Source organism: Lissotriton helveticus, chromosome 9, assembly GCF_964261635.1.
Source record: "Lissotriton helveticus chromosome 9, aLisHel1.1, whole genome shotgun sequence".
Taxonomy (NCBI): domain Eukaryota; kingdom Metazoa; phylum Chordata; class Amphibia; order Caudata; family Salamandridae; genus Lissotriton; species Lissotriton helveticus.
The window spans coordinates 954,604,428-954,629,814 of NC_136070.1; the positions used below are offsets into that span (position 1 = coordinate 954,604,428).

The 25,387-nt window shown below is 44.6% G+C and overlaps 1 protein-coding gene across 1 annotated transcript in view; it reads left to right on the forward strand.

Annotated features, from left to right (window-relative positions):
- The first annotated feature begins 9,089 nt into the window (after nucleotides 1-9,089).
- AMT (aminomethyltransferase) overlaps nucleotides 9,090-25,387 on the forward strand; it is a 197,694-nt gene continuing 181,396 nt past the window's right edge. Inside the window, exon 1 of the mRNA XM_078661218.1 lies at nucleotides 9,090-9,286. Coding sequence (XP_078517344.1) covers nucleotides 9,113-9,286 — 174 coding nt within the window. The 5' untranslated portion in view covers nucleotides 9,090-9,112. The remainder of the gene's footprint in view (nucleotides 9,287-25,387) is intronic.

A 25,387-nucleotide genomic window follows, 5' to 3' on the forward strand; every position in this document is an offset into this window, starting at 1 on the left:
ATTATTTATATCAATGGGCTGAGTAATTCCCTGAAATTGTCAACTCCAGACGTCCCGATACACGGTAAACCGTTTCCGGTACTCCTGTACGCAGATAATGCGGTCCTTATAGGTCGCACACCAAACTCTTTGCGTACTTTGGTTAAGACCTTTGTTGAGTACATGGACGGTCTGGATCTACGTGTAAACTTTAAAAAATCTTTTATAATGTCATGTGGACCAGGGAAACGCCAGCTTAACTCTATATTGGTAGGGAATGACAGACTAACCTCCACTGGTACTTTCCCTTATTTAGGGATGGTCTTTGCTGCGAACGGCTCGTGGACTGGGCATTTGGCGCACTCCACGAGCAAATTCTCAAAGGCCATCAACTCTATTTTGTCTCCCCCGTCCGAAGAAAACAGGTGCTATTCCCGCTATTTTACATTTTTTTAAATTGGAATGCGTTCCAGTAGCCTCGTATGGGGCTGAGATAAGGACGTTGATGAAGAGTCATTGCATCCAGCAGGAAGAAAATCGGTTTTGTAGAAAGCTGCTGGGTGTCCCAATCTCCACCACCCAGTATATATGCCATAGGGAACTTTTATTTGTGATTTTATTAGCGCTCGCCCTGCTCTATTTTGGTTCTCAGCTTGGAGGAATAAATCTGCATCCTTAACGCAAGAAATTATAAGCGATTGCCTTAAGTGCGAGAGAGGAATGGACATTCCTTGGTTCTCTGGGGTCTATCAGAGTCTATGTAGTATTGGTAAAGGCAGTCTCTTTTTAGACCCAAGCAGAGCAGAGTCATTTCACAAGAATGACCTGAAAAATGCACTTTATACACTTTACAATTCAGAAAGGATCAGTAAGGAATCTAAGAAATCCTCCATTGTTAGTTACATGTGCAAAGACCTGTATAGGTATCCCCTACCAATATGTCTTACTTTGCCAATGACTAACTGGGAAAAAAGCCTCCTATTTTGTTCGAGAGCAGGAACTGTAAAATTTTTGTTATGTTTCCCCCTTGGCTATCGGCCCAACCTCGTAAATACATCATGCCCCTGTGATGGAGTGAGCGCACAAACTGATTTGCACTTTCTCTTTTTTGTAAATACTATTTAAAATACTTGAAATGACTTTTAACCCCATAAAAAAAAATAGACCTGTTTCCTTGGAACAATCTTATCAGATGTTGTTTTCTTTAGAAAATGAAGAAATAGTTTTACGCACTTGCACTTTTCTGAGAATCGCCACCCGAGCCCGGAAGATGATGAACAATCCCTGACTATTTTAAAATTCTGTATGGAAGCCTTGCTAAATTGTTTGATGTTTATTATGGTGTATCAAATCAATTGTGTGATATTCTTATAAGGATTTTAAAATATTATTGTAAATTTGTGATTGTGCTTTTATGAATTCTTGGGATTCGAATAAAGATTTATGAACTGAACTGAACTGAGACCGTTTAGTTCTGATGTCTTCCAATCAATTCCTGCAATAGAGTCGGCCATTGTCTGTAGGACGGTAATCTGTAAGTCCATTTTTTGTGATTGAAATTGTAGCGCTGCGGCTGAGTCTTGCAGGGTATTTAGGATTATTGTCCATACTGATTCTGGGAGTGGATTTCCGGTGTTATTACTTTTCTCCAGTCTTGGGAGATTATTTACTTCAATAGGTGAGTTGAAGTGAGCTGGTTTCAAATTGTAAAAAGCAACTAGTTCTTCCCATTCCTGTGTGGCTATAAAGGTCATGTCGTTGTTCATAGAATTGGAATCGTTGTATGGTAGTAGAGTACGGCGTGCTGGGGGGGCGTATTTGCTGTTGACCTACTGTGTATTGCTACTTGCTCCCAAGTATCTGCTTGAATTGTTTGAAGTGTCTTGGTTTGAATTGAAGAACTTCTGGTTGATTGGCAGAATACATTTTGTGTTTTTTTCTTCTTGGCTGTCCTGTTCCATAGTCGTTGTTGATTGTTCTGTCTGTATGGACCCACTAGTACGACCAGGCTTGAGAAGGTTCCCAAGTAGGGAAGACAGGGCCTGAGAAAGACCCGAAGAGTGGTAGAGGTGGGGACTAGGCCAAGCCAGAGTCACTGGTCAATGATCCCTTGGACCTGCCTGATTCTCTTGAACCATCCCTGTGGACCAAATGACACAGATTTGCCAGGCAACACTAGACTGAAGCCCAGTGAAGGAGAATATTGTGTGCCAAACACACAGGTCACTATTAAGGCCACCAACCCGGTGGATAATTACATTTGCCTAGATAGGCCACATTTAGGGATCACAGGCTACCGATTTCCTCTGTTGTTTCTATTGCTCAAGGAATATGCTGGAGAGTTGTCCCTGAGTAATTTATATGCCTGCACTGCCTCTATTCCTAAACTGTTCTGTGTTTACCCAAGCTGGTGGTGCACCCAGAGTTAAGAATGTTTTACTACCCTTGTTCACTACATCACCACCGCCCTATATGACCAGACCATATAATTGGCACCCATCATTTTCCTGTCTGTAGAGGGGAAGCCACCAGGGTGGGTCGGATTCATTTTGTATGTCACAGTTAGAGGAAAGTAAACTCTAGACACTATTTTAAATTTAGTGGGCCACAGCTGGGTATTGCTAGCAACCTTCCTTGTGTACAACGCGTCAGTATTCCCCTCAGCATCGCCGGTTGATCCACGCCATGCTGATCCCACCTAAGTCTAATTTGTGCAGGTACAGTAGGGCACTTTGTACAGATTGTCTGATATAGAGGTATCCTTCCGCTAGTGAAATATTCCCAGGGATTAAACCAGTTTCAGAAGAAGGCAAGGACATTCTCCACAGCCAAGACTAGCAGCTTTTGATAATTTGGCATAAAAGAGGAACTGTCCAGCCAGTGTACACCAAGAGCTGCTTTCTGACTGACCCAGTGTGCAAAAGTTTTTCAATCACACAAAGGGACCGCTGAAATGAATGGTGATCTCTTCATAGTTATATTACTGACCCATTACTATAACTTGGATATCACGTTCACCAAAAATGGACAGACCTGGCATCAGTTTTATTATAATCCAGAATTGATATTGTAAATCCCTGCACCCATATCAGCCCTGCCAACAGGGCAGACACTACTAGAGGTATCGCCCAGCCATCCCACCTGAGTCTTTCGCTGAGGCACCACATAGTAGTAATCTGAAGCTTCAGGGTCTTCAGTTTGACTCTATGGGGCTTCCCAGTCCAGTCAAGGTAATCAATAGGCCATCACATTTTCTAAAGGTTGGTGATGGCAGCAAAAAGAAGACATACAGAACAGGCATTGGCAAAGCCAAAAGGTCTGGCATTGGCCGCCATCCTTTTGACTTTGGCAATTCTTGTTTTGTTCGGTTATGGTTTTTGCAAAACTTTATTTTTGTGGAAGTTGCGAGACCCTCATCAATCCCCAAAAACACAATGATTAAAGAAAAAAATATTTTTGGGGCCAAAAAAGGCATTACCATGGTAGTCCCTGACAGTAAAGAGAACTACTTTGTGTGTGGATGTGATCCTTGTGAAAGGGAAGCCATGTTGTAACTGCAGTGGCGGCTCCTCCGCTAATGCAGAGGAGCGTCGCCCAACTGCTTTTAGAGCAGTGAAAGAGGGGAAAATAAAATGATAATAACAACGTTATTATCATTTTATTTTTGGTTCCTGCAGGCTGGGTTAGTGTCATGTGCACTTTGCATATTCCCCACCAGGCTGTAATGGACAGCCTGGTAGGGAACATGCATAGGCTCCCTGTCCCCATCAAAGCGCTGATCAACGGCGCTCAGACCAATCACAACGCTGCATTGCAGTGTTTTGATTGGCTCAGGGGAGCCTGTGTGCCTGGGTGCTTCCTGCAGATTCTTATGGACTGGAGTCAGGAAGAGTAGAGAAGCGGAGGAGAGATGCGGATGTCAAAAAAAGGTAAGTGTGTTTTTTATATTTTATATCTATACCCAATAGATTGGGTTTCAAAGATAAATAGATAGCACTGATTCAATTAGTAATATAATAGTATTCAGTTAGTAGTTAAAGTAGTTAAATACCTGTATAAGTACAGCATAAAAGAGCACTGAAAGCAAACTAGAAAGACATACAGGCAGGACATACAGTCTAAATTGGTTTACAGGCATAGCTGTAGTCCTGAGTTAGAATACATACAGGAGTGTAGTTATAAATGCATTTCATTGTGTGCATTCTAAAAAGAGGATTCATTTATAAAGAATACATTCAAATGTACATGATCTGGTTAGCTCGGATATAGCAGCAATCACATAAACAAAGGCAGCTCCAAATGGGATTTACAACATCATTAGCAGGAAGCAGGGAATGTGCCCTGTGCTGTGAAGAGCTGGTAGTGAGTGTCCTGCTATCACATCATGCTCCAAACACAAAAAATTGCAAAAAACACAAAGGCAACATTAAAGTAATAATTATCTACAAACATAAACACTGGCACTCAAGGGAATTACCTTGTGTGTGGATGTGTTCCTTGTGAAAGGGCAAAATGTAGTCACTCAAAGTGAAGTTAACCAGTGGCCCAAGTAGGCTGACCCACTAACCCTTGCTGTATGCTGTATAGGTGTTAGCAAAATTTGAATGACACAACAATAGACCAATAGATGGAGACAGCTGGCTGAAAGCCCTTTATGAAGTATATTATACATATACTTTTTGTAAAATGAAAAGGTCTTGGCTACGCCAGACATAAACAAGCACTGGCATAGCCAATATGTCGCGCCTTTTAGAACTTGTAATTATTTAGCTAGAGCTATTGGCTTTACCAATGTCTTTAAGCTATGTAGTAGAGCATTGTGGCTGCTGTGCAGCATGTTGGAAACTTGTAACAAAAAAGTGTTATAAGCATTTTTGCTTGTATATATATATATATGTGTACATATATATCCAAGAAGACATTATGTACAACTGAATGACCCTATTAAAAAAAGAATTAACATATAAACGTCTTCTAGTTTTTTGTTGTTTCTGCAATGCTGGCAACTTCTTCCTTCCTGTTCTAAATTCTTGTTTGTTATAGCTTTCTTTTTACTTTTGGGTGAGGAGGCATAAACAACAGGAGAGTGGAGGTTTGGAAATAGTACATGATTTATAATACGAGCAGGGGAAGGAAACTAGGGGAGAATCAACAGATGCCAGATTCCAAGGGCAGACTGAGGTGGTGCTGAGTGATGCTGAGTGGTGGTGTGCTGGTGTGGAGGTGATGCTTAGGTGATGCTGAATGATACTCCGGTGGTGCTGAGTGATGCTCAGCTGGTGGTGTGCTGGTGCAGAGGTGATACTCAGGTGGTGCTGAGCCATGCTGTTGTGCTGAGTAAGGCTGAGGTGGTGGTGCTGCACTGGTGCTCAGGTGGGTCTGAGCTGGTACTCAGGTGGTGCGGAATGGTACTGTGTTGGTGCTATGCTGAGGTGATGCTGGGCTGATGCTGCGGGGGTGCTGTGCTGATGCTGAAGTTGTGCTGCGTTGGTGCTGCACTGGTGCTGAGGTGGGGTTGTGCTGGTGGTGGTGCACTGATGTGGAGGTGGTGCTGTGCTGATGCTGAGATGGTGCTGTGCTGATGTTGAGTTGGTGTTGTGCTGATGTTGTGGTGCTGCTGTGCTGGAGCTGAGGGGCAGCTGCACTGGTGCGGAGGTGGTGCTGCTCTGATACTGAGTTGGTGCTGCACTGGTGGTGGTGCACTGATGAGGAGCTAGTGCTGTGCTGATGCTGAGATGGTACTGTACTGATGATGAGTTTGTGCTGTGGTGGTGCTCAGGTGATGCTGAGTGATACTGAGATGGTGCTGAGTGATGCTGATTGGTTGTGGTTCTTTAGATCTATTACCAGTCAATAACTGTTGTTAGCTTTCCTCACAAGGAAAACTACAGAGTAGACGCCTAGAATTCTCTCCATTATGTGGACTGAGTAGATTGTCCTCTTCATCAGCAGGGAAGCGATCTCTTACTTCAAAACGTAATCCTTGTCTAGAACTGGCATGTGAATGGTATCTGATGGACCTTGGGGAGACTGTAACTCGATCTAATAACTTGATTTGATGATGTTGAGAAGCCATTTGTCTGGTGTGATCCTTTCCTATTCAGTGAAAAATCTTCTTTCCAAACTCTGACTTGTAATTGTGGGGCAGACTCAGCATGTCAGGAATTCTGAGGTTTGGATCCAGAATCTTGCTTCTGTTTCTGACACCAACTAAATGAGGAAGAAGATTTTCCATGAAATTTCGATGTATGGTCGGATGCCTGTCATCATGAAGGTTGTCTGAAAGACTTCCATATTGAGTGTCTAGACGACTTTATAATGCTGTTTTCGGAGGAAGGAGAAAGTTTTTTCCTTGAACAATTAATGGATTTTATCCTCCAACTCCACTACAAATAGGTTGGATCCCCCAAAAGGCTTTTTTAGAGCAGTGGTTCTCTTAGTTAAATCAGTGTTCCAATCCCTCAGGTATAAATTTCTTCTAGCTGCAATTGAGGAGTAACTGGCTAAAGTGGAGGTTCAAACCACATCAAATGAGATGGCTGATAAGAACTTTATTCTTGTTCCATAGACTCCAGTAATTGGAAACAGTTGGTTTTATTTTGGATGGACTGGAACGAAGCCTCAAACTCTGAAATTAAAGATTGTGCCATGTAAATACCGTAGAGGCCTACTCTTAAAGCAATATGGCACCCAGGGAAGTCTTATTTCAGGGAAGAATCCACCTTCTTACCCAAGCAACCCTTCAATATGTTTTTTTCAGCCACTGATGATCTGTTGATAAGGCTGGCCACTGCCGCATCAACATGAATGTTGTCTGGAAGAACAGAATCCGTCTCCTCCAGAGGATAAAGCTTTGTCTTGAACCAGAGAGAGCAATCCCCTCGGGTCCTTACACTCTGCAGGTGTCCATCCTCCCCCTAAAGGCCTCTGCATCCGCAGTCTCATCCTGGAGAACAGAAACACAAAACAGGAGGATTCTGGGTAAGGGTACAATTATATAGCACCCAGGAGAGTGCTTATGTCTTACCAAGAAATCTCCTGCATTTTTCTGTCTGGGAGGTGGAGCTACCTCAAAGTGTAATGACTGTGAGAGAGTGAAAAAGCTATTTCAATTGTAGGGGTACATCTTAACCACAAGTAGAACGTACCGCATATAATCATGTGTTGTATTAACGTGAAGTGCTATAATTGTGAAATGTGCTAGTAGGAAAACGTGATGTATTTTAGGCCAGTGACAGGTAACATGGAGAATTAAGCGTAGAAAGTGAATGTAACTAGCAGAAAATATTAACGTGAAGAACCTGTGTTAAGCAACTGACAATTATTCATGTATTACACAGGCTTATGAATTATGACATTTCATATGTAGGTAAATGCATTAGTGGAAATTACATTGATGTTATGTGGAACTGTAAAGTTCATGATTCTTTCTTATGTTGGCTAATGTTGTAGTTCTGCAATGCAAGTCCCTGAACACTTTCGCTTTAGATTTAATAGTTTGAATCTCATGTGTTATGTGGAATCTGTTCTTTCTCACGTTTTGTGTTCCAGGTGGAGAAGTGCTTTTACTAGATAGAATAATGCTTTTGTTTTACAAGTCAGGCAAGGAGAGAAGAAGTTACAATTGTGAGTCTTGAGTCGATACAGGAAGGTGGTTGTGCTTCACGCAGGAAAAGGGCTGGGAACCAAGGACACATTGTATCAAAGAAGTTACATTGTGGGCACCGTGGAAAAACACTTTCAGCACTGTACTCAGGTTAGACGGCGTGATTCAAACTGCACCATGGGAATGCTAACTGGGGATAACAGGTCGTTGGAAGTAGGGACAGTGTGCCACTTCTCCTTTGCCTTCAGAGACAGCATCCTAGAACAAGCTCTTTCTTGCAATGGTAACTTTATGCTACTTGACCCATTGATGCCGGAGAGACTTCTTAGGAAGACTCCATGCACTAACGCCTTTTAATCAGGTCCTTTGGAATGTTTAAGTAGGGATGTCACGTTAGCGTTAGAGCAGGGACAGAATGAATGCTTTTCACTCATATACCCCCGATGCAGGGAAATTTGGTCTCCTTCTTCCTGATTTTCTGTATTCTCCTTCTTGAACTAATTGTGTTGTTTATGCTGCACCTATTGAACTAGATGCGCAGATTTGGCTCCATGCTAATTTCTTTGTATTTCTATACCCTCGTGTCGAGGTGTCTTTAGGTTCAGCTAATTTTGGCTTTGTAATAAACTAACTAACCTTCAGTGGTGGTCCGTGGGTTATAACGTGTCAAGGAGAATTATTGTCTAATTGATTGCTTCGCTAATGACTTTTCTTCCCTTTACATGTCATGCTGTAAAAAATAACCATCGGATTGTGACTATAGAACTTATGAGCCCGTCCCTTTCAACTGGGACGAGGACAAGAGGCGTAGTGCTAAGGTATGATATCAAACCTCACTGCAACACAAAAAAACACTCATTCATAAAAACGAACGGGCCCCAAATCTTCCCCACTAACCTTGACCTCTAACTCCCTAGTCGGAGCTTACTCTCCATTCTCTCTCTGTTGGCCCCACCAATCATTCACATAACCTAACACACCCCACACCCACCCAGCTACCTGAGATATCTAACTCGTTCTGATTCCAAAACAAATAAACTACTGAAAACAAAAGAATAAACTTACTAATCACAAGAACCAACCTTCTTGGGTCCCGGAGTATCGTGCCAAATCGCCATACAGTGCTTTAAAGTGTCGCGAGGGGTAGTAGTAAGCGCTATATAAATGCAAATACAATAACAGAACATACTGTACAAAACTCATTGGATGGCTCGCAATTAAATCGAGGTGTAGTGGACGGTAAATCCGCGTAACTCAAGAAAAACTCAGCGGGGACTCCGCTCTAATAACGGAACCGGTTATTGGCGAAAAACAGTAAAAATGTCGCCTGTAATCGTGTGCAATAATAAATTTACAGCACTTCTTTACGTCTCTCTGTTCCTAATGTGAAGCGCTCTGACGACTTCGGGTAAAGTCCGCGCTATATAAAAATAAATAAATAAATAAATATGGTTCGGCTTCATACGCAGGTAAGCTCCTAAAACTACAACTCCCGACGGGCTCTCTGCTGGGAGATCAGCACTGCGCATGCCTAGAGCTACTGCCGTTTCGGCGGGGGCAGAGTGCACCCTTCGACGAGCAAAGATGTTGCGGTGCGGGATAGCAGCGGCCCCGGGCGCTCTCAGCAGGGTCTTCGGGGGCAAGCCGGCAGTGCCCTTCACGACCTTTGAGTGCGCGTGGAGACCCTACAGCTCGGGACAGGTGAGACCTTTCGGTGTCAAAGGTTAGGAGGGGTAGTGACAGGAGTCCTGAGGCAAGTAATGCTAGGAGGTCGGGAAAGTAGGACAAGGCAGATGAGTCGACCAGGTCTCCATGGAAACATCCCAAAGGAGGAAGGGGTCGGTGCCTGGCCGCTGTTGTTGGGCCAGCCACAGGTCATGCAGTACCCAGAGTGCTCGGAAGTGGGCACCCTCGCAAGACAGCCTCAAAACAGCAGCACAGCTGACTGATACTGGAACCCAGGGCTTTACGTCACGTGGGAAGAAAAAAGCGTGTGTGTGTGTGTTGGGGAGAGGGTCCCTAAAAGGGGAGGTGGCTATTAAAGTAAGGCGGGCTTAAACATGTACACTAAAATTCCTGTAGAGTCACCACACTGACACAATTGTCTAGAATCGCCACTGAAACTGGCATATGTGACCAAGTGCTTGGTGCGCTTTGTAGAGAGGCCAAGGATTGGATGACCATGTGTTCTGAACACCTTTTGGTCCCACTGTGAAGATACTCTCACTGCCTTCAGCCACAACTCAATTGTGCCCCCTTATAACCACCTGGATGCGAATAAAACCAAATTATGCACTGGATAAGAGCAATATGCTGCCTGAAAACAACTGAAAGTGTAACCACATTCTGGAACAAGCATTGGCACAGCCAATAGGTCTTGCCTATGCGAGACCTATTGACTTTGCCAATCTGTTTTAGCAATATTGAAAACCTTAGCGGCTGCTGTTCAGCATGGCTAAAAGTAAGTGGGGTAAAGGAGAGTGGTGTGTCGTAAAGTGGAGTTATGGAGTGGCGTACAGTAGAGTTGAGTTGCTTTGAGAGGAGTGAAGTGGAGTGTCTTGGAGCAGCATACAGTGTTGTGGAGTGTTTAGCGTGTTGTAGAGTGGAAGGTCATAGACTTGAGTGGAGTAGAGTGGTGTGGAGTAGTGTAGCGGGTGTTACGTAAAGTGGAGTAGAGTTGCAAGCTACTCAAAACAGAATTTCTCTACCACAATGTATACACCCAGGGAGCTGGCCTGAAGACAAAGGTATATCGCAATAAAGAATTTAGAAACATATCAAAATGTTATTAGTAGTTATTTCACAATAGTAGATAATAGACTTTTCTCTACCTTATTTGCTTCAGGGGCCCCCTTTCTTTGAGTGGAGTAGAGTGGAATACAGAAGAGTAGATTGACATAGAGAGGAATGTTAGTGGAGCAGAGTTTAATGGAGTAGAACATCATAGAGTGGAGTATTGTGGAGTGTCGTATAGGGGAGTAGAGTAGCCTAGAGTGAAGTATCGTAAAGTACAGACTGGCGTAGAGTGGATTGGATTTGAGTAAAGAGGTTTAGAGTGCAGTGGCATAGAGTAGAGCAGTGCACAGTAGATTCCAGTGGCATAGAGTGGAGTGACGCAAAGTGGACTTATTTGTTTGATTGTCAACACAATTAATTTACAGACATTTAAAAAATTTTGTGTGCTAGAAAAAAAAATCTGTATAGCCTTCCTCAAGCAGAGTCACACTAGAAGACACAGCCTGACATATGACCCCTGTCTATGAATGTACAGCAAATCTGACAAGATAAGAACAAGATTTAAAGGTCTCTTTACAGATAGCACGTTTGTGGAAGAATACAGTAAAAATGGTTTGAGCAACAGGAGGGACCCTTATCTGAACAACTGAGCTAATGTATCATAGTGTTAGGTGCCATTAGGTATAACTGTCTTCCGTACATTTTATCTCATATGGAATTGCTTTGTTGGTGTTAGCCGCAATGAAATTGCATTTCTCCCCCTAGCAATTTGATCTTTCTTTTGTGCCTGGGCATTTTAAAAGGGTGTCGTGCATTGTTATCATTCATAAATCCTTTACAACATATTTTAGTCCCAGAACGATAAAGCTCACAGGCACATATCTTTTAAAAACTTCGACCATGGTTATTTTTTGGTCTGACATTAGCCAGGACCTTTTAGTTTTACTAAATTATATTTGTAATATAATTCTAGGACATTTGAGTTTGCCCTCTTTTGCCCTCCACCCACTACAGCATGAGGCAAAGGGTCAGCCCACTTAACCCTTTGCCTAACTTCATTGTGAGTGATGGCTCTTCTGCTGTGTTGTCGTTGTTTTATAATAGGAAAGCTCTGCAGCTCCCCAACAATAAAGTTTCACAAAAAATTAAAAAACAAACATTGACAAAGACAAAAGTCTAGCCGCCAATGGCAGACTTGTTAGCTTTGCCAGTGCTTGTTATTGAAATGTGGCTTAAGTTTTAATTTTCTGTCACACTGGTTTAGACAAAAAATATTATTTTAAGAAGTAACTGAAATCATTCACATTTCTTAGAAAAATGTGAGCAATAGTTTGAAACTGTCAACAGTCCGTTGATGTATAGGCTCCCATCTATATGCATTGATCAAGCCAGTAGCCAGAATAAAAACCTACTGCCCTGTGGTTTTTAAGCATAGTCTGTTTGGTGCAAGAGAATGGGTGGACAAAAGCTTAACTTTCCTTAAGAATATTCTGAGGACTGGGTGCATGGTTTGACTCCCTGAGTAAAAATGTAAAAGAACAAAAACATGGGGCGTAATTGTGAATTTTATAGCACAATTTCGAAATAATTTAACCAAAAAACATTGTCCGTTATTTCTGAATGTGCAGTCATAAAATATTCAAAGAATGTCTACTAAGACTGACCTCCGATAGGTGTGTAGGAGGTCTCATAGAACCAATGTGTCTAATTCTACATTTGTATCAACATTTTCAATTTAGTTAAAAAGCCCTTGGTTTTATAAAAAAGCTCTGAAATGGCACTTGGTGATATGAAAGTACTCTGGTACTCTGGTACTCTGGTAAAGCTGTACTCTCCTGCCTCCATACGCTTTCGGTTAACCTTGTACTGTTTTCTCTAAATGAGTTAGACATACTTGTGAGCCCACTAGCGGTTGCCCAATTTTCAATGGTGTGAAAAATGATAGTACTGCTTTGATGTTGTGACGTTGAAGGAGCATCCAAGGTGCACCTCTGTAGCCAGGAGTGACTCCCGTCCCTGCTAAGGAGGGTATGAGAGTCTGACAGTGGTAACAACTGTATTAGTCAGAGCTACAGGCCTTTTCGTATGCACTCCTGCGGATGGACGGTTTCTCTCTCCACCATGTCAAGTCTAATCATTCCCAGTCATCTGAGGGCCTTTGTCTTCATGTTTGGGACATTTACAAGGGGTGCGAACATGGTAACATGGTGTATGGATAGTTTCCAATGGGCTTGGCTGAGTGAATGGTGGTGTCCTTCTGACACCATATGTGTCTGCAATGACAACATGGTGGTTAGCTTTTTAAGACTCCCCTGGATCCACCTCAAACCAGAGAGCCTGCATGTTCTCTGTCTCTTCCCCCACCCTGAACCATGTACTTCTGTGTTGGGAGAATTTGCCTACTAGCCTATTTTAAGCAACTATGTTTCCCCACTTTGCCTGAGTAAAACTATTGCTTCCGCTCTTCCTACAAAGATCTTCATTCCACATGAATCTGACTTCTTCTTAGCCCGAGGGAACTGCAGTGCTTAATGCCCACACATGAGGTGATAACAGCAGTGTTGTGTCACTTGGTTTGGAGGAGACCACCCAAAATATTAAAATAAAAATCATTTTGATTGGTCAGTTCTGGACACCTAGGAAGGAAACGTACTAGGTCCTCTGACCAAAACGCTGTTCAACATTTTCTTATCGACTAAGGAGGATTTGTACACCAATGGAGATGAGAAGATCTGAAATTGAGGCGTGGGATCGGTGCTGATTGCCATTCTCCTGATCAAATTTGAGAATAATTCCATAAACACTTCGAAACACTGTCGCTGCTGAGCTGTAAGGAGATCAGCTGGCCTGTTCACGTCATTGGACTGTGTCTGTAGAAAGGAGTGACTGACCAGCCCCCTGTGAGGAACAAAGCTTTGTTGCTGGAAACGATCCGTGTGAGATAGCTCAATGGCCCAGAACTCGATGGACCACGAGTCAAGATCTCCTTCAGCAAGCTGACCAGAAAGCATGAACCACAGCACACAGTCACCTGTGCTCAGGGGAAGCTCCTCCCCCTAAATATGGAGGATGAGCATGCTTTGACCTTGGCTCCTTCTTGTGCTGTAGGAAGCATGTATCATGCCCAGAGGGTTTAAAGCTTCTTTAATTTCTCCATCTAGTTTGAGAATTTGTTGGGGCTGCTAGAGGAGAAAGTACTGATTCTGGAATCATCGGTATATTCATTTTAGTCCCAGCGGTCCTGGAGAGATGTTCATAGGAACATAGCACTAACTTGGTCTCCAGCTTGGTCTTGGCCCAGTCAGTGTATAAACAGTAAAAGGTGGTTTCTCTATGGTTTGCACACATATTTGGAAAAAGTACTTTACAGATCACCGGTTTCAAAAGAATCAAAATGACGGAAGCACTAAGTAAAGAACCAATGTACAGAATATATATATATATATATATATATATATATATATATATATATATATATATATATATATATATATATATATATATATATATATATATATATATATTTTTTTTAACCTGTCTTTTATTCATTATCTCAGACATGTCACATTACATGTTGTACTTTCTGGCCACAAAGTAGTGAGAAATAATGTTACAGATTACTTTACACATCAGGTAAGTGGTACAGGATATCACTGTGGCCTCCCTGTTGCCCATGTGCTCGACTCCTAAGCGTGATAGTTAGGCATGCATTGTCGTGCTTGAGGTATAGGACAACTCCCACAAATAGTAATCGTGTATAGAAACAAAATTAACAATAAAAAAATAAAACACAACAATAACTGGGCAACGACAGTCAACATTACCTCAATGAATCCTCAGGCAGCAGGTTGAGGAACAACCCAAGTGTGCTAGCGAAGCCTCTAACCTCTCAGGGACCGAGCAGCGTTCCATCTGAGCGAGGGGGAGAGGGCGGAAGTGTGCCCCGGGTAGCCATCAGGATTGGCATGATCTGCTGAGCGAGGCGTAGAACGCAACTACGTCGATGTGGCAATACATGAGCTTGTGGGGATCTGGCCTTTATCCAACTCTCCAGGCCTTTTCTCTGGGGGAGGGGATGGGGGTGGGGTTAATCCCAAGCTGCATTTGGAATGGTCCATAGCGTTTCCACCCATGTACCTTACAGTGCCACAAATTGCACTCTATCTCATTCAACCAGAGAGGGGGTCACCCTCCGACCCAGTCACGGAAGCCTCGAGAGCCACAGTCTGCGAGGAGGCCATGTCCCCTTCCTTTGGTCCACCAACTGTCGGCAGGCCTTCTACCATGATTCCCCACATCTCCAGGTCGCGCTCTGCATTTTTATCAGTGCTGATCGAGCGCAGCCAGCACTCTTCAGCCACACCCTCTTAATGCATGTCCGCTCTCCACTTATCTGGCCGGAGTAGGGGGAGACGGGGTACAGTGTGAGTCCAGTGTATGGCAATGTGGTGCTTGGCAAGTAGAAGTCCCAGGAGAGCAAATTTATGCCGTATACTAGCACCTGAGTACGCCGAAAAAGACCATGTTTAACCAACGCCTCGAAACCCACATCAGTGACCTCCTACAGCACGCGGAGTACCACCCACCAACAAGTCGAGCACAATCCCAGGTCATATGTAAACAAGCATTTGCGATGCAATAGGTCTCGCATTTACACAAGTTTAGCTATTGGCATTGCAAATGACAATGCCTTTTATTTGTTTTAAAAACAAAAACAAAAAAGGCATTGTTATTTGCAATGTCAATAGCTCAAACTCGCATAAATGCAAGACCTATTGCATTGCAAATGCTTGTTTAGGTATCTGTCCTCCTAGGGAAGTGATGGTATTGAGGGAAGTAGAAATGCACAAATCTACTACCTTTCACTTTAGATATTTAAACATAGGGAAGAAGTCATCTAATATGACGGCCCATTTGTTTGAGTTAAGTATACTCCAAGGTCTGAACATCACTACTTGTTTCTGGGTAATCTGGTTGGTGCCAATTGTAGCTAGAACATTAAACAAGCTGGAAAGGACACTGAAGGCCTGAGAGAAATGTATAGAAAAATATTAATTCAAAAAAATTAACCATTGCATGGATCCAAAGAGACGGTGCTAGAGTAAAACCGAGATAGACAAGTGCAATCACAAAGTGCAAGAGACTGCTCACATTGTGATAGAGGTCATGTACATAAAATAAACACACAGACACCAAGAGACCATGCAAGTGAGAAAAGAAGAGATAGCCAGTGATTGCGTACTGCAAGAGACACCCAAGGAGGCCCACAAAATATCCCACAGGAGACGGTGCATGGGTGAGAATGAGAGACAGACAATGGCAATTACAAACAGCGATAGATAGCACAGCATGTGAGAGAGAAAGACACACCATGAACCACACCCCCCAAGAGAATAGACAGGGCGAGACACAAGAGTCAACACGGTTAACTAAAGGCTGAAAGAGACTAGACATCCACACAAAATATAGGCCCCACCCCGGAAAGAGACACACAGGAAACGGATGCGGTCTGAAAGAGCCATAACAGGTGTGGGATTTAAACAAGACACCGGCCACAGGGACGTAGATGCAAACTTTAAAGAGACAGTACTCAGTGTAGAGCTGTGTGAGGTAGTCTAGTGGTTGGGGGGCGGAGTCGTAGGAGGCGCAGGAACAGGAGGAGCCGGGGAAAGGAACTGGTCAGTTAGAGTAGGGACATTGAGTAAGTTGGATGTACTGAATAAAGCTCCTGAAGTTAAACCAAGGTGTCTGTGGTTATTGGTAGCTGGACGCTACAGCTGGCGACGAGGGTGGGATGAGCAAAACCCCACAAGCCACAGCACCTCGTAAAGCCACCCTGTCCCCGCAGCGTCGAGGAGCGAGCTCCGCTGCTGAATCAAGTGGGCGCCGAAAAGAGGAAGTCGGCAGTAAGTGACCTCGGCCCCAGAGACGCTGAGGAGCCCCAAGAGAGTCCTGACAGCGAGCGCTGCAACGCTCGATATATGAAGACATTTCGCGCCGAAAGCGCGAGTCACGCTGGATGCGTGCAACTTGGCATCCTAGGAAAACAGGAGTCGGGAGCCCACTCCGACCCTGTCCAGCACCCCAGATCGAGACCGGAGTCCCCCGACGTCGAGGACGCTGCCCCGAGAGCCCGGTGACAAGCGCTGTATGGCCGGCGTTTGAAAGACGCTTTCGCGCCAAAGGAAAGCGTCGGACTTGCCCCCAGTGACGCCGACAACAAAGATGGTACTGGGAGCCCACCCCAGCCCTCGTGAAGTGACCCGTAAAGTGGAAGGGGTCCCAGAAGCCAAGTGACCCCTGCAGAGGCACCGGAGGACAAGTGCCGAGTCGGCCGGCATCGGGTCTCACCCCCGATGCGTGAGGAGTGGCGAGGCAGCTGAAGAAACGGAGGTCGGGAGCTCACCCCGATCCTACCTGCCACGTGGATGCCCAGATGCGCGTCTGGAAGTGCTCTCCGCCTGGAAATCGGCTGCCGGTGAGTGCCGAGTGAAGAGACGTGTGTCTGGAGGCTTGAATGAGACTGAGATCTCGTGGGAAACGAGATTCCCATAGCGGCGGCCATCTTTGAGTCAGGCGGATTTCTGGGACGTACCGTGTGTGATTTATAGGCGGCCATCTTGGAGTCAGGCAACAGCCAGAAGGTGAACAAACATTGGCAAGAACAAAGCAACAAACATTGGTACATGCAAAACAACAAGCATTGGTGCATGCAAGGACAAGTATTGGCCAAGATTAAACAAGCATTGGTACATGCAAATAAACAAGCAGTGATTCATGCAATAAGACAAACATTGATGCATGCAAATCAACAAGCATTGGCGAAGACCAAACAAACACTGGCAAAGGCCGAACAAGCATTGGCGAAGGTCAAACAAGCAGTGGCAAGGCAAACACACAAGCGTGGATAACAACGACACTGAGCGCAAACTGAAGAGCGCCGAAGAGGGAAGAGCTGCTGGACAGTACTGCAGAAGACCCAGAGGAGGGCCCCGGAGAGAGCAGAACCATCCAAGCTCATTCGCCGACGCATACCTCGTTGGTTACAAAGACCATCAATCTCTAAGCAAACGACCAAACCAAAGACCTTGACCAGAATCTCCCTCTCTCATGGCGGGTGGAGACATAGCACGGCGGGTCACTCCATACAGTGAAGTACCGCCCCGGCGATGCAGACTGATGATTGGATCTCCGATCTCAAACGACACCGGTGGCTCGAAGCACTAGAAGATTTCTTAAAGGCCAATGGTGAGCAAAGAGAGAGGAAGTGTCTGCTACTACTCCTCCATTTGGTGGGTCCGGAGGGCCGATGCCCAATCAGGACATTCTCCAAGGAGGACACAGAAATCTACAAAAGACTCCAAAGGGAGCTCTGTGCTCATCTCAACGCACAGACAGATGTGGATCATAATCGCATAGCTTTCAATACAGCACGGCAGGAGCCAGGCGAACCGCTGCCAAATTTCATCACTCGTTTGCAAAGTATGGTACGAGGTTGCCACTTCAACACCTTCACAAATGAGGATGCGGTTCGACTTCGGATCGTTGAAGGTTGCACAAACCCTGACACAAAGCGTAAGATTCTGCAAGGGCATTGGTCGTTAAAGGAGATCATCAAGAAGGCCGAAATTGGAATGCAAATCAAAGCAAGAGAAAGATTGAAGGACGTGCACCTAAGCGCAAACCATCAAGATACCGAGGAAGATAGAACTCAGCAAACAAACAGAACTGAAAGGAGAGAGAGGGAAGGCAGACCAGCAAAAAGACAACGGGAAAGATACAGTGACAAAGAAATGACACAGATTATTCAGGGTCAGACTCCTCAACATCCGACCACTCGAAGTCAACCAAGGAGTACCCGGAGTCAGATGACCCAGAGTCGACCATCCAAAAGACCGTTCCAAGAAGTTGTTCACCTCCCAGGAGTTCCTCAAGGAGTCACTCAAGGTATGACACACAATGCTCTGATGGGGAAAGAGCATCAAGTGGGACAGATCGCACCCCTGGACAAGAGGGCATCCGGCACAGCAAGTGGGAGAGAAAGAATAACCATAGAAGAAGGGGTCGCACTGGTCAACACCGGAAGTCGGCGCAGGAACATCAGTCGACCAGCAGTGAAGACGAGTCCAAGGAAACATCTGGCCGAAGAACACATACAACTCAAATCAGAAGTGTTGGAGCATCCAACAAGAGAGAAGGAGAAACAGGTCGCATAAGACGGACTGATCCTCCATTACAACGAACCAAACAAGAAGACAATGAGGCAAAAGCTTGGGATCAAGCACAAGGAACAAGCACAGGATCATCAAACAACCTCCCAAATGAGACGGCATTGAAGACGTTCCAACAAAGGCACACGGAGAAACATCTCAACGACAACTCAAAGGGGAAGAACAATTCGCCATGGATTACGGACTTCAAAAATCCATTACCAAAGACAGTTTCAGAGAAACGTTGGAGAAGGAAAGGGGAGAAGGATCTCTCTGACACTGAGTGCACATCTATCCGATCCTGGAGATCGACAAAAGACTTCTCTGACCCAGAAAGCACGTCCATGGCCAGGAACTCCTCTGACTCAGAGAGCGCGTCCGTCCGATCCTGGAGGTCAACAAGAGACTTCTCTGCCCCAGAGAGCACAGCTGTTCGATCCCGTGAGTTGACCAAGTCATGGTCCCGCCAACAGCCATGGCGTCAACCACCCGAACGCGCCATAGAACCAAAGGGCACCCTTCCTGTCAAGAGCAACGTAACACACACTAAGGTCTCTAATTACTCAGCCACGCCACAAGACAATCTGTCATGTCAATCACAAACATATCCGGACATGGACCAGACACCGTCACCCCTGAAGGGGTCCGAAAGGCTGACTCAAAGGACCTATAAAAGGAAAACAGAGACAGTGGACCTTAGTCACCGGACGGGAAGGGACCTGCCAGCCATTCCGCAGAGAAAGCCAGACATGTCAGTAGAGAGAGATCATCGGATGAGTGAAAAACATGCCCATGCACAGATAGACAACGAGTTCGTCAGACAATCCGAGGTTGTGCATGAGCTACCGAACCGAACCAAGACAGTCTCGTCAGATAATACCGTACTGTCTGATGTGCATGACCCAGAGGTGGACGACAGTGTCGCCTTCGACCGGACAAGACAAGAGGGGGCAAGGGTAGACGCAGGTGCCCATAAAAGGACCAGAACATTGTCCACTCATGAAAGGGACCGAGCACCCGAACCAACTGTCACACCACTAGAAGGAAACATGATGACTGCAGACCGTGAGAGTGAACAGCTCACACGCATTGTGGTCAAGAACGCCCTGATCAAGACACCGGAAAGAGTGACCAAAGCCAAACCCACCACTGACTCGACGCTACTGAGGCTTGAAGAACAGACCGTCCGCCAACCCGTGTGGTGGATTGAAGAACTGCGAACACTGAGGACATTAAGCTCACTTTGTTAAGAAAGGGGGAGATGTAGAGCTGTGTGAGGTAGTCTAGTGGTTGGGGGGCGGAGTCGTAGGAGGCGCAGGAACAGGAGGAGCCGGGGAAAGGAACTGGTCAGTTAGAGTAGGGACATTGAGTAAGCTGGATGTACTGAATAAAGCTCCTGAAGTTAAACCAAGGTGTCTGTGGTTATTGGTAGCTGGACGCTACACTCAGGTCTCCTGTGACGGGTCCCTCATCGTTCACGCGAAGGTGACAAGTATGTCTACAGTCCTTTGAGTGACATCTGTCACTTAACCAGCGCCAACAGTGTTCCTGCTTAGTGCATTTACTGACATGTGATATTTGGGCTGGAAGCTGATCGCCGCAGCAGACGCAAAAAAAACCAACAAGGCTATGTCATCGGATGTGATTACTCTACACTTCCATGTTCCTACCCGTGGCGGGGTCTCCCTTTCTGCCAGTTATTGAAAACTCTGAAGATACTCTGACAGAAGCAGGCAGAGGGCTTGGCGTGGTGTAGCAGAGTTCGAGTGCCCTGTCCTTGCACACCCCCGGGAGCATAGGCTAGCTAGTACGTGTCCAAACCACACCTCCCACAAGCCCCGGTGTGACCACCTGGCAGAATTGGACCCATGTTTTTCAGACATCCCTTGAGGTTTGGATACAGACACGAGGACATACTGTAGCTCCGAACTCTTATGTGAAACACGGGCAGGATTAATTTTTTTATTTTTTTTGCAGCTTTAAATAGCACGAACTCGACCTGAAGGTATTGGAGCGTTTTACATGTACATGAGTAATAGTTACATTACACCATAACCTACCAGACCGCCCAGAACACCCGACCTGCAAACCTAAAAATGGCTGATTAATCAGCTCTGCTTCAATAGCCGTTTACACAGCTGGCTGGAAGGCTCATTAAGGTGTTGCTTGCTGCTGCAAATGCAGTGATGTGCAGGTCAACAGATCGAATCCTTGCAAGGCCTTTCATCTTCCCGATGTCCGTAAATTTAGTATCGTTAAGGGTGCGTAGCGGTAACACCTGTGATTTACAGCACTTAGAAACTGCAGAAGTGCGGTATGCATCGCCATATAAATGTAAGCCATTATTAGTGTCCTGAGCTCCTCATTTGACTGTCCTTCATGGTATAACGTAATGGCGTTCTGTCACGATGAACGGAATACCCCCCTGGTTGTCCCACATTCCTCTTAAGTTTGGCCCTTCGCCTGTCCAACCGCTCTAATGGAATACATATGTGAGCTGAGAAAAGCAACCCCTCCGCCTCTTAGACTGGCAGCGGGAGGGGAAATGTCTGCGCCCACCTTTGAGCACACCGAGATATCCTCATTTTTTGGGAGGGGAGTGCCATTATTCTTGAGCCCTATAACTTCTTATGCTATGCAAACCAAGAATCTCTGTTACCGGGTGATGATTGTGGTGGTTTCGGGGAGTAGTCGCGAAGTGAGCCGCAAACCCATCGTAAATTTGTAAGCAGTACGCATCTCCTATTCCCCCACCCCCCCATTCCTCTCTGTATTCCATGGCTTTGACCCTGACTTGGATGGGTCTGCTCTCTTTTAAAAGGTAACAGAGGGTGAGGGCGACTGAAACAGCTGAGCTGAAAGAAGAGTGGTAAGGCGAAAGTGAAAGCACGCCATGTGGGCGCTGTGTTCACGCGGGGACAGGAGATATGCACGCGTACGGAGTGCACATCTCCTGTCTGTACCTGTGCCATCTCCTGTCCCCCTTCAAAGGAGACGCCAGAGAGCAGACGCCATGCGCATGAACATCGCCTGTCTATGCGCGCACATGTTTTGTCCCCTTCGTGCACCAAACCGACAACAATAGTCTCGCCAAGGCAAAACAGCACATGCGCTACGTTCGTTAGGCGAGACCTAAAAATTCGCAGGTCTCACACCACACCAAGGGCATGTCGATAGGCGTGTGGTATCGAACCTTGACAATCTCTGGGGCGTTAAATATGTGCGATGTAGGTAAAATAACTGGGCGGGCGAACCTAAAATGCGCGTTGCTAGCCACCTCCCGGACCTGTGCAAATGCCCACTTCCACTCACCCTCTGTGAGCGACGACAATAGTTCAGCCGTCCATTTGTTTCGGATTCTTGATACACCGATCCTTCAGAGCCTTATATATGCGGGAGAGTAGTCCCCCTACAGGAGCCCGGGTCCAACAGCAGTGTCAAGGTTTGCTTCTCCTCTGGTTCATCTGGAAAGACAGTCCATATCTTGCGAGTCGTGCAAAATATTTTTGCGTATTGTAGGAAATGGCCATCTGGTACTTTGAAACACTTTTTTGCATCATTAAAAGAAGGAAGGTCCCGTTGAGGTACAGGTCCCCAGCTGTCGTGCAATCCCCCCTCATACTGCCTCGTAAAGTTCATGACAGTCTGTGCGTGATGGAACTCTGGATCCTTCGGAGGAGGCGTAATCGAGCATATGAGCCCTACCAACCACCAGGGTGACCGCCCCTTTCCTGGCCCCCACGACCTGACAGACCATGAATGGAAATTTTAGTTTTTAAAGGTGATTGCATATGGTAAATATATTGTGGGAGACAGTGCTTATGACAGTGCTACTTAAACAAGTTAAGTTTTTAAGATAGATGTATTTTGTCCCGAAGCAATTTAAAAGTGGTGAATAATCATTACGCCCTCTGACGTCAGCCAGCAATGAAAATGGGCACAAATAAGGATCTTGATGACCCTTTTAGGTTGTCTCCGTTTCTACCAGCGAAAAATAATCACTGGGCCAAAAATCCAGTTTACCGGTAACAATTAAAGAAATTCCTTTGCATGATTGGTATAAAAAAATAATTAAGTAGACTAGCAGAAATAATTTGATCATAGATTCTTCTTTGGAGGACAGTGACAGCTGATGCTGCTGCCTGACCTTTTGACAACTGTCTCTCCCCTCCAGTTCATGTGTTTGCCACTCTTTTGGCTCGACTTAGTTGGCAGACTGTAGAATAAGTTCCGTCTCCAAGTCGCCTTGTTTATTATTCTGAAGTTTCATATTCACTATATGCAGTTATCTTTACAAACTCAAATTATATTTTCTATATTGGAACTTTGTTGAGTGTGTCCGTTTTATTGATTCTTTTGTAACTGGTGATGGGAAGGTTTATAATTATTTGATGTGTTTAAGTTTCTGTATGTATGATGTTCCCTTTAACCATTAGGTAGCTCTGTCTTTATTCATGTTGGCACGTAGTGGGTTCCCCTGCCATTGGAAAAGCTTTCTTGGCATGGGTGGAGTTCTGTGTACAGATCCCTGAACTGTCACCAAGGAAAGGCTATTCATGATGGAACGGCAGCCTGACCAGCTACTCTGCAAAGAGTGGTTCAGTGACTCCATTGGACTGTGTGCCACACCACAGACAGAAACTGAACACCGGACATCTCACTAAACATCACTAACAGTAACCCAAAGGCAACTTTGGGAGGCGTTTGCCGGGTTGTCAAGAGGGTCCGGCTGAGTTTACTTATAGGTGCATCAATGATTTATAAAGATTCCAGCACCAGTTTATTATGAAACCAAATCCCTGCAAAGTAAACACAATATGGAAACTTTGACTTTTTTTGTTTGTTTTTCAGTTCATAAACTTTATTCGGATAGCTTAGTACCCATAAAAGCACAGCATCATAGCAAATTGAATAACAAGCGGAGAGTAAGAAAATACATGGTGATATGTAAATTACAATGATATAAAACATAACATTATAACAAATTAAATAAAAAATTAAATAGAAGTTCATTGGCAATACATAGATTACTATTGTATAAAATATCAATTCATCCAGCAATCATACAAAAGTGTTCAGGCATAATTAAAACTCAAGGATTGGACATGGTCTTGAGTGCTCGAGTGGCGATTCTCAGAAATTTACTTATGTGAAAAACCAACTCTTCATCAGCCAGAGTGAGTATACACGAATAGGCAGTATACAAACTAATAGGCCTCTTCATTTTAAAAAATGGGTATAAAAGCCACTTTATATATTTCATGTAGTATTTACAGAAAAATAAAAAATGTAAAATTGATTGGCCACTCACCCTGTCACATGAACATGGTACGTGATCAAGATTGGGGTGGTAACCAAGAGGGAAACACAGTGCAAATTTGGCAATTCCTGCTCTTAACACCTTGAACGCTATGGGGATTTTTCTCCTGTGCTGGGATTCTACAGATACCACTTTACATGACGAGCTGGGCTCGTCATCAGCGTAGCAGGAGGCTACTGCATGACGAGCCCAGCTCGTCATGAGCGTCGAAGGGGTTAAACGGAATAAGAGGCTCCTTTCCCAATGACTCATAGGTAGGGTGAGATATATAGGAAGGGGATGGTAATACTGTTCTATAGACATATAACTAAGGACACAAGGTTTCTTGGAATTCTTGCACTGAGAACTTCTGACTTTGAAGTGCATCTTGAACAATATTGACTCAGTTACTGTGTTGCAGTGTGTGGATCCCTAGTTTTGGCTTGGTGTCATGAAGGAGTCAAGCAGCAGCCTTAGTGAACATCTTCTGTAGACCAATATTGGCCATAGGCCTCAGTGACCACTATTTATTCCACATAGGAGGGACAATACTTGTTGGGGTTGGATACATTTCTACAAAGATGCTAGAGGCTTCTGTTTGTCACAGCATATCCTAATTTTGAGTGTTCTATTTTATGCATGTGAACATTAGAATGACTTTCCTTTTTAAAGTAAATAATTCATGAAACATTAACCTTATTAACTGTTACAGATGTGTACACTGCTGTCAACCTCACATTGCCTCCTTAAATAAGCCTTGGACTTCTCAATCTCGTTGCCTTGAGACAATGAAGTGCTTAAGGTAGATCAATTGTAGTACAGCACCAGTGGTAAATAACCTCATTTGTTACAGTTGGGTCCCAGTAAATCAAATCTTTATGAATTATCTCTCAAATTATAGCTTTAAACCTATTATTGAAATGTAATAATTTTGTCCTCAAATGTCCCTTTGACATTTCTTGGAAAACATCCATCTTGTTCCCTTATCTAAGCTTTTCATTTTAGTTAAATAAACTCAGTTTGCCCTGAACAAGAGCGAAGAGCGTCTACGTCTTTGATAATAAGTGTCACGCAAATACCAGATTAACATTTTTAGTAACTCAACAATCATGGTCTCCAAATACAGGTTGTTATTTTCATCCAAACTCGACGTGCCAGTGTCCATATTGGACCAAATGAGCCTCAGATGTTCATGTTTCATAATTACAGGACATTGTTCCTAGTATTGTAGTGGTGGACAACAAAGTTCACGGATGCTGAACTTGAAACTATGACCTACTAAAACCGAGGGCGAGTACCACATGTCACATGGTCACAACTTTATCTGGGGTGGTTGGCAACAATAAGGCTGCTGTGAATATATCAACAGTGGCACCTAAGGGTGATCATTATACCAGGTATGAAGGCTATCATGCATACGATGTGTACAATATGATGGTGAATGTCACCTTATGCCATGGCTACTATACTGCCTAGAATGCCTAAACTTTGCCCTGGAGTACCACCATTTTTCAATGCCACCATAATCCCTAGCACACCCAACGTATGTCAAAGATA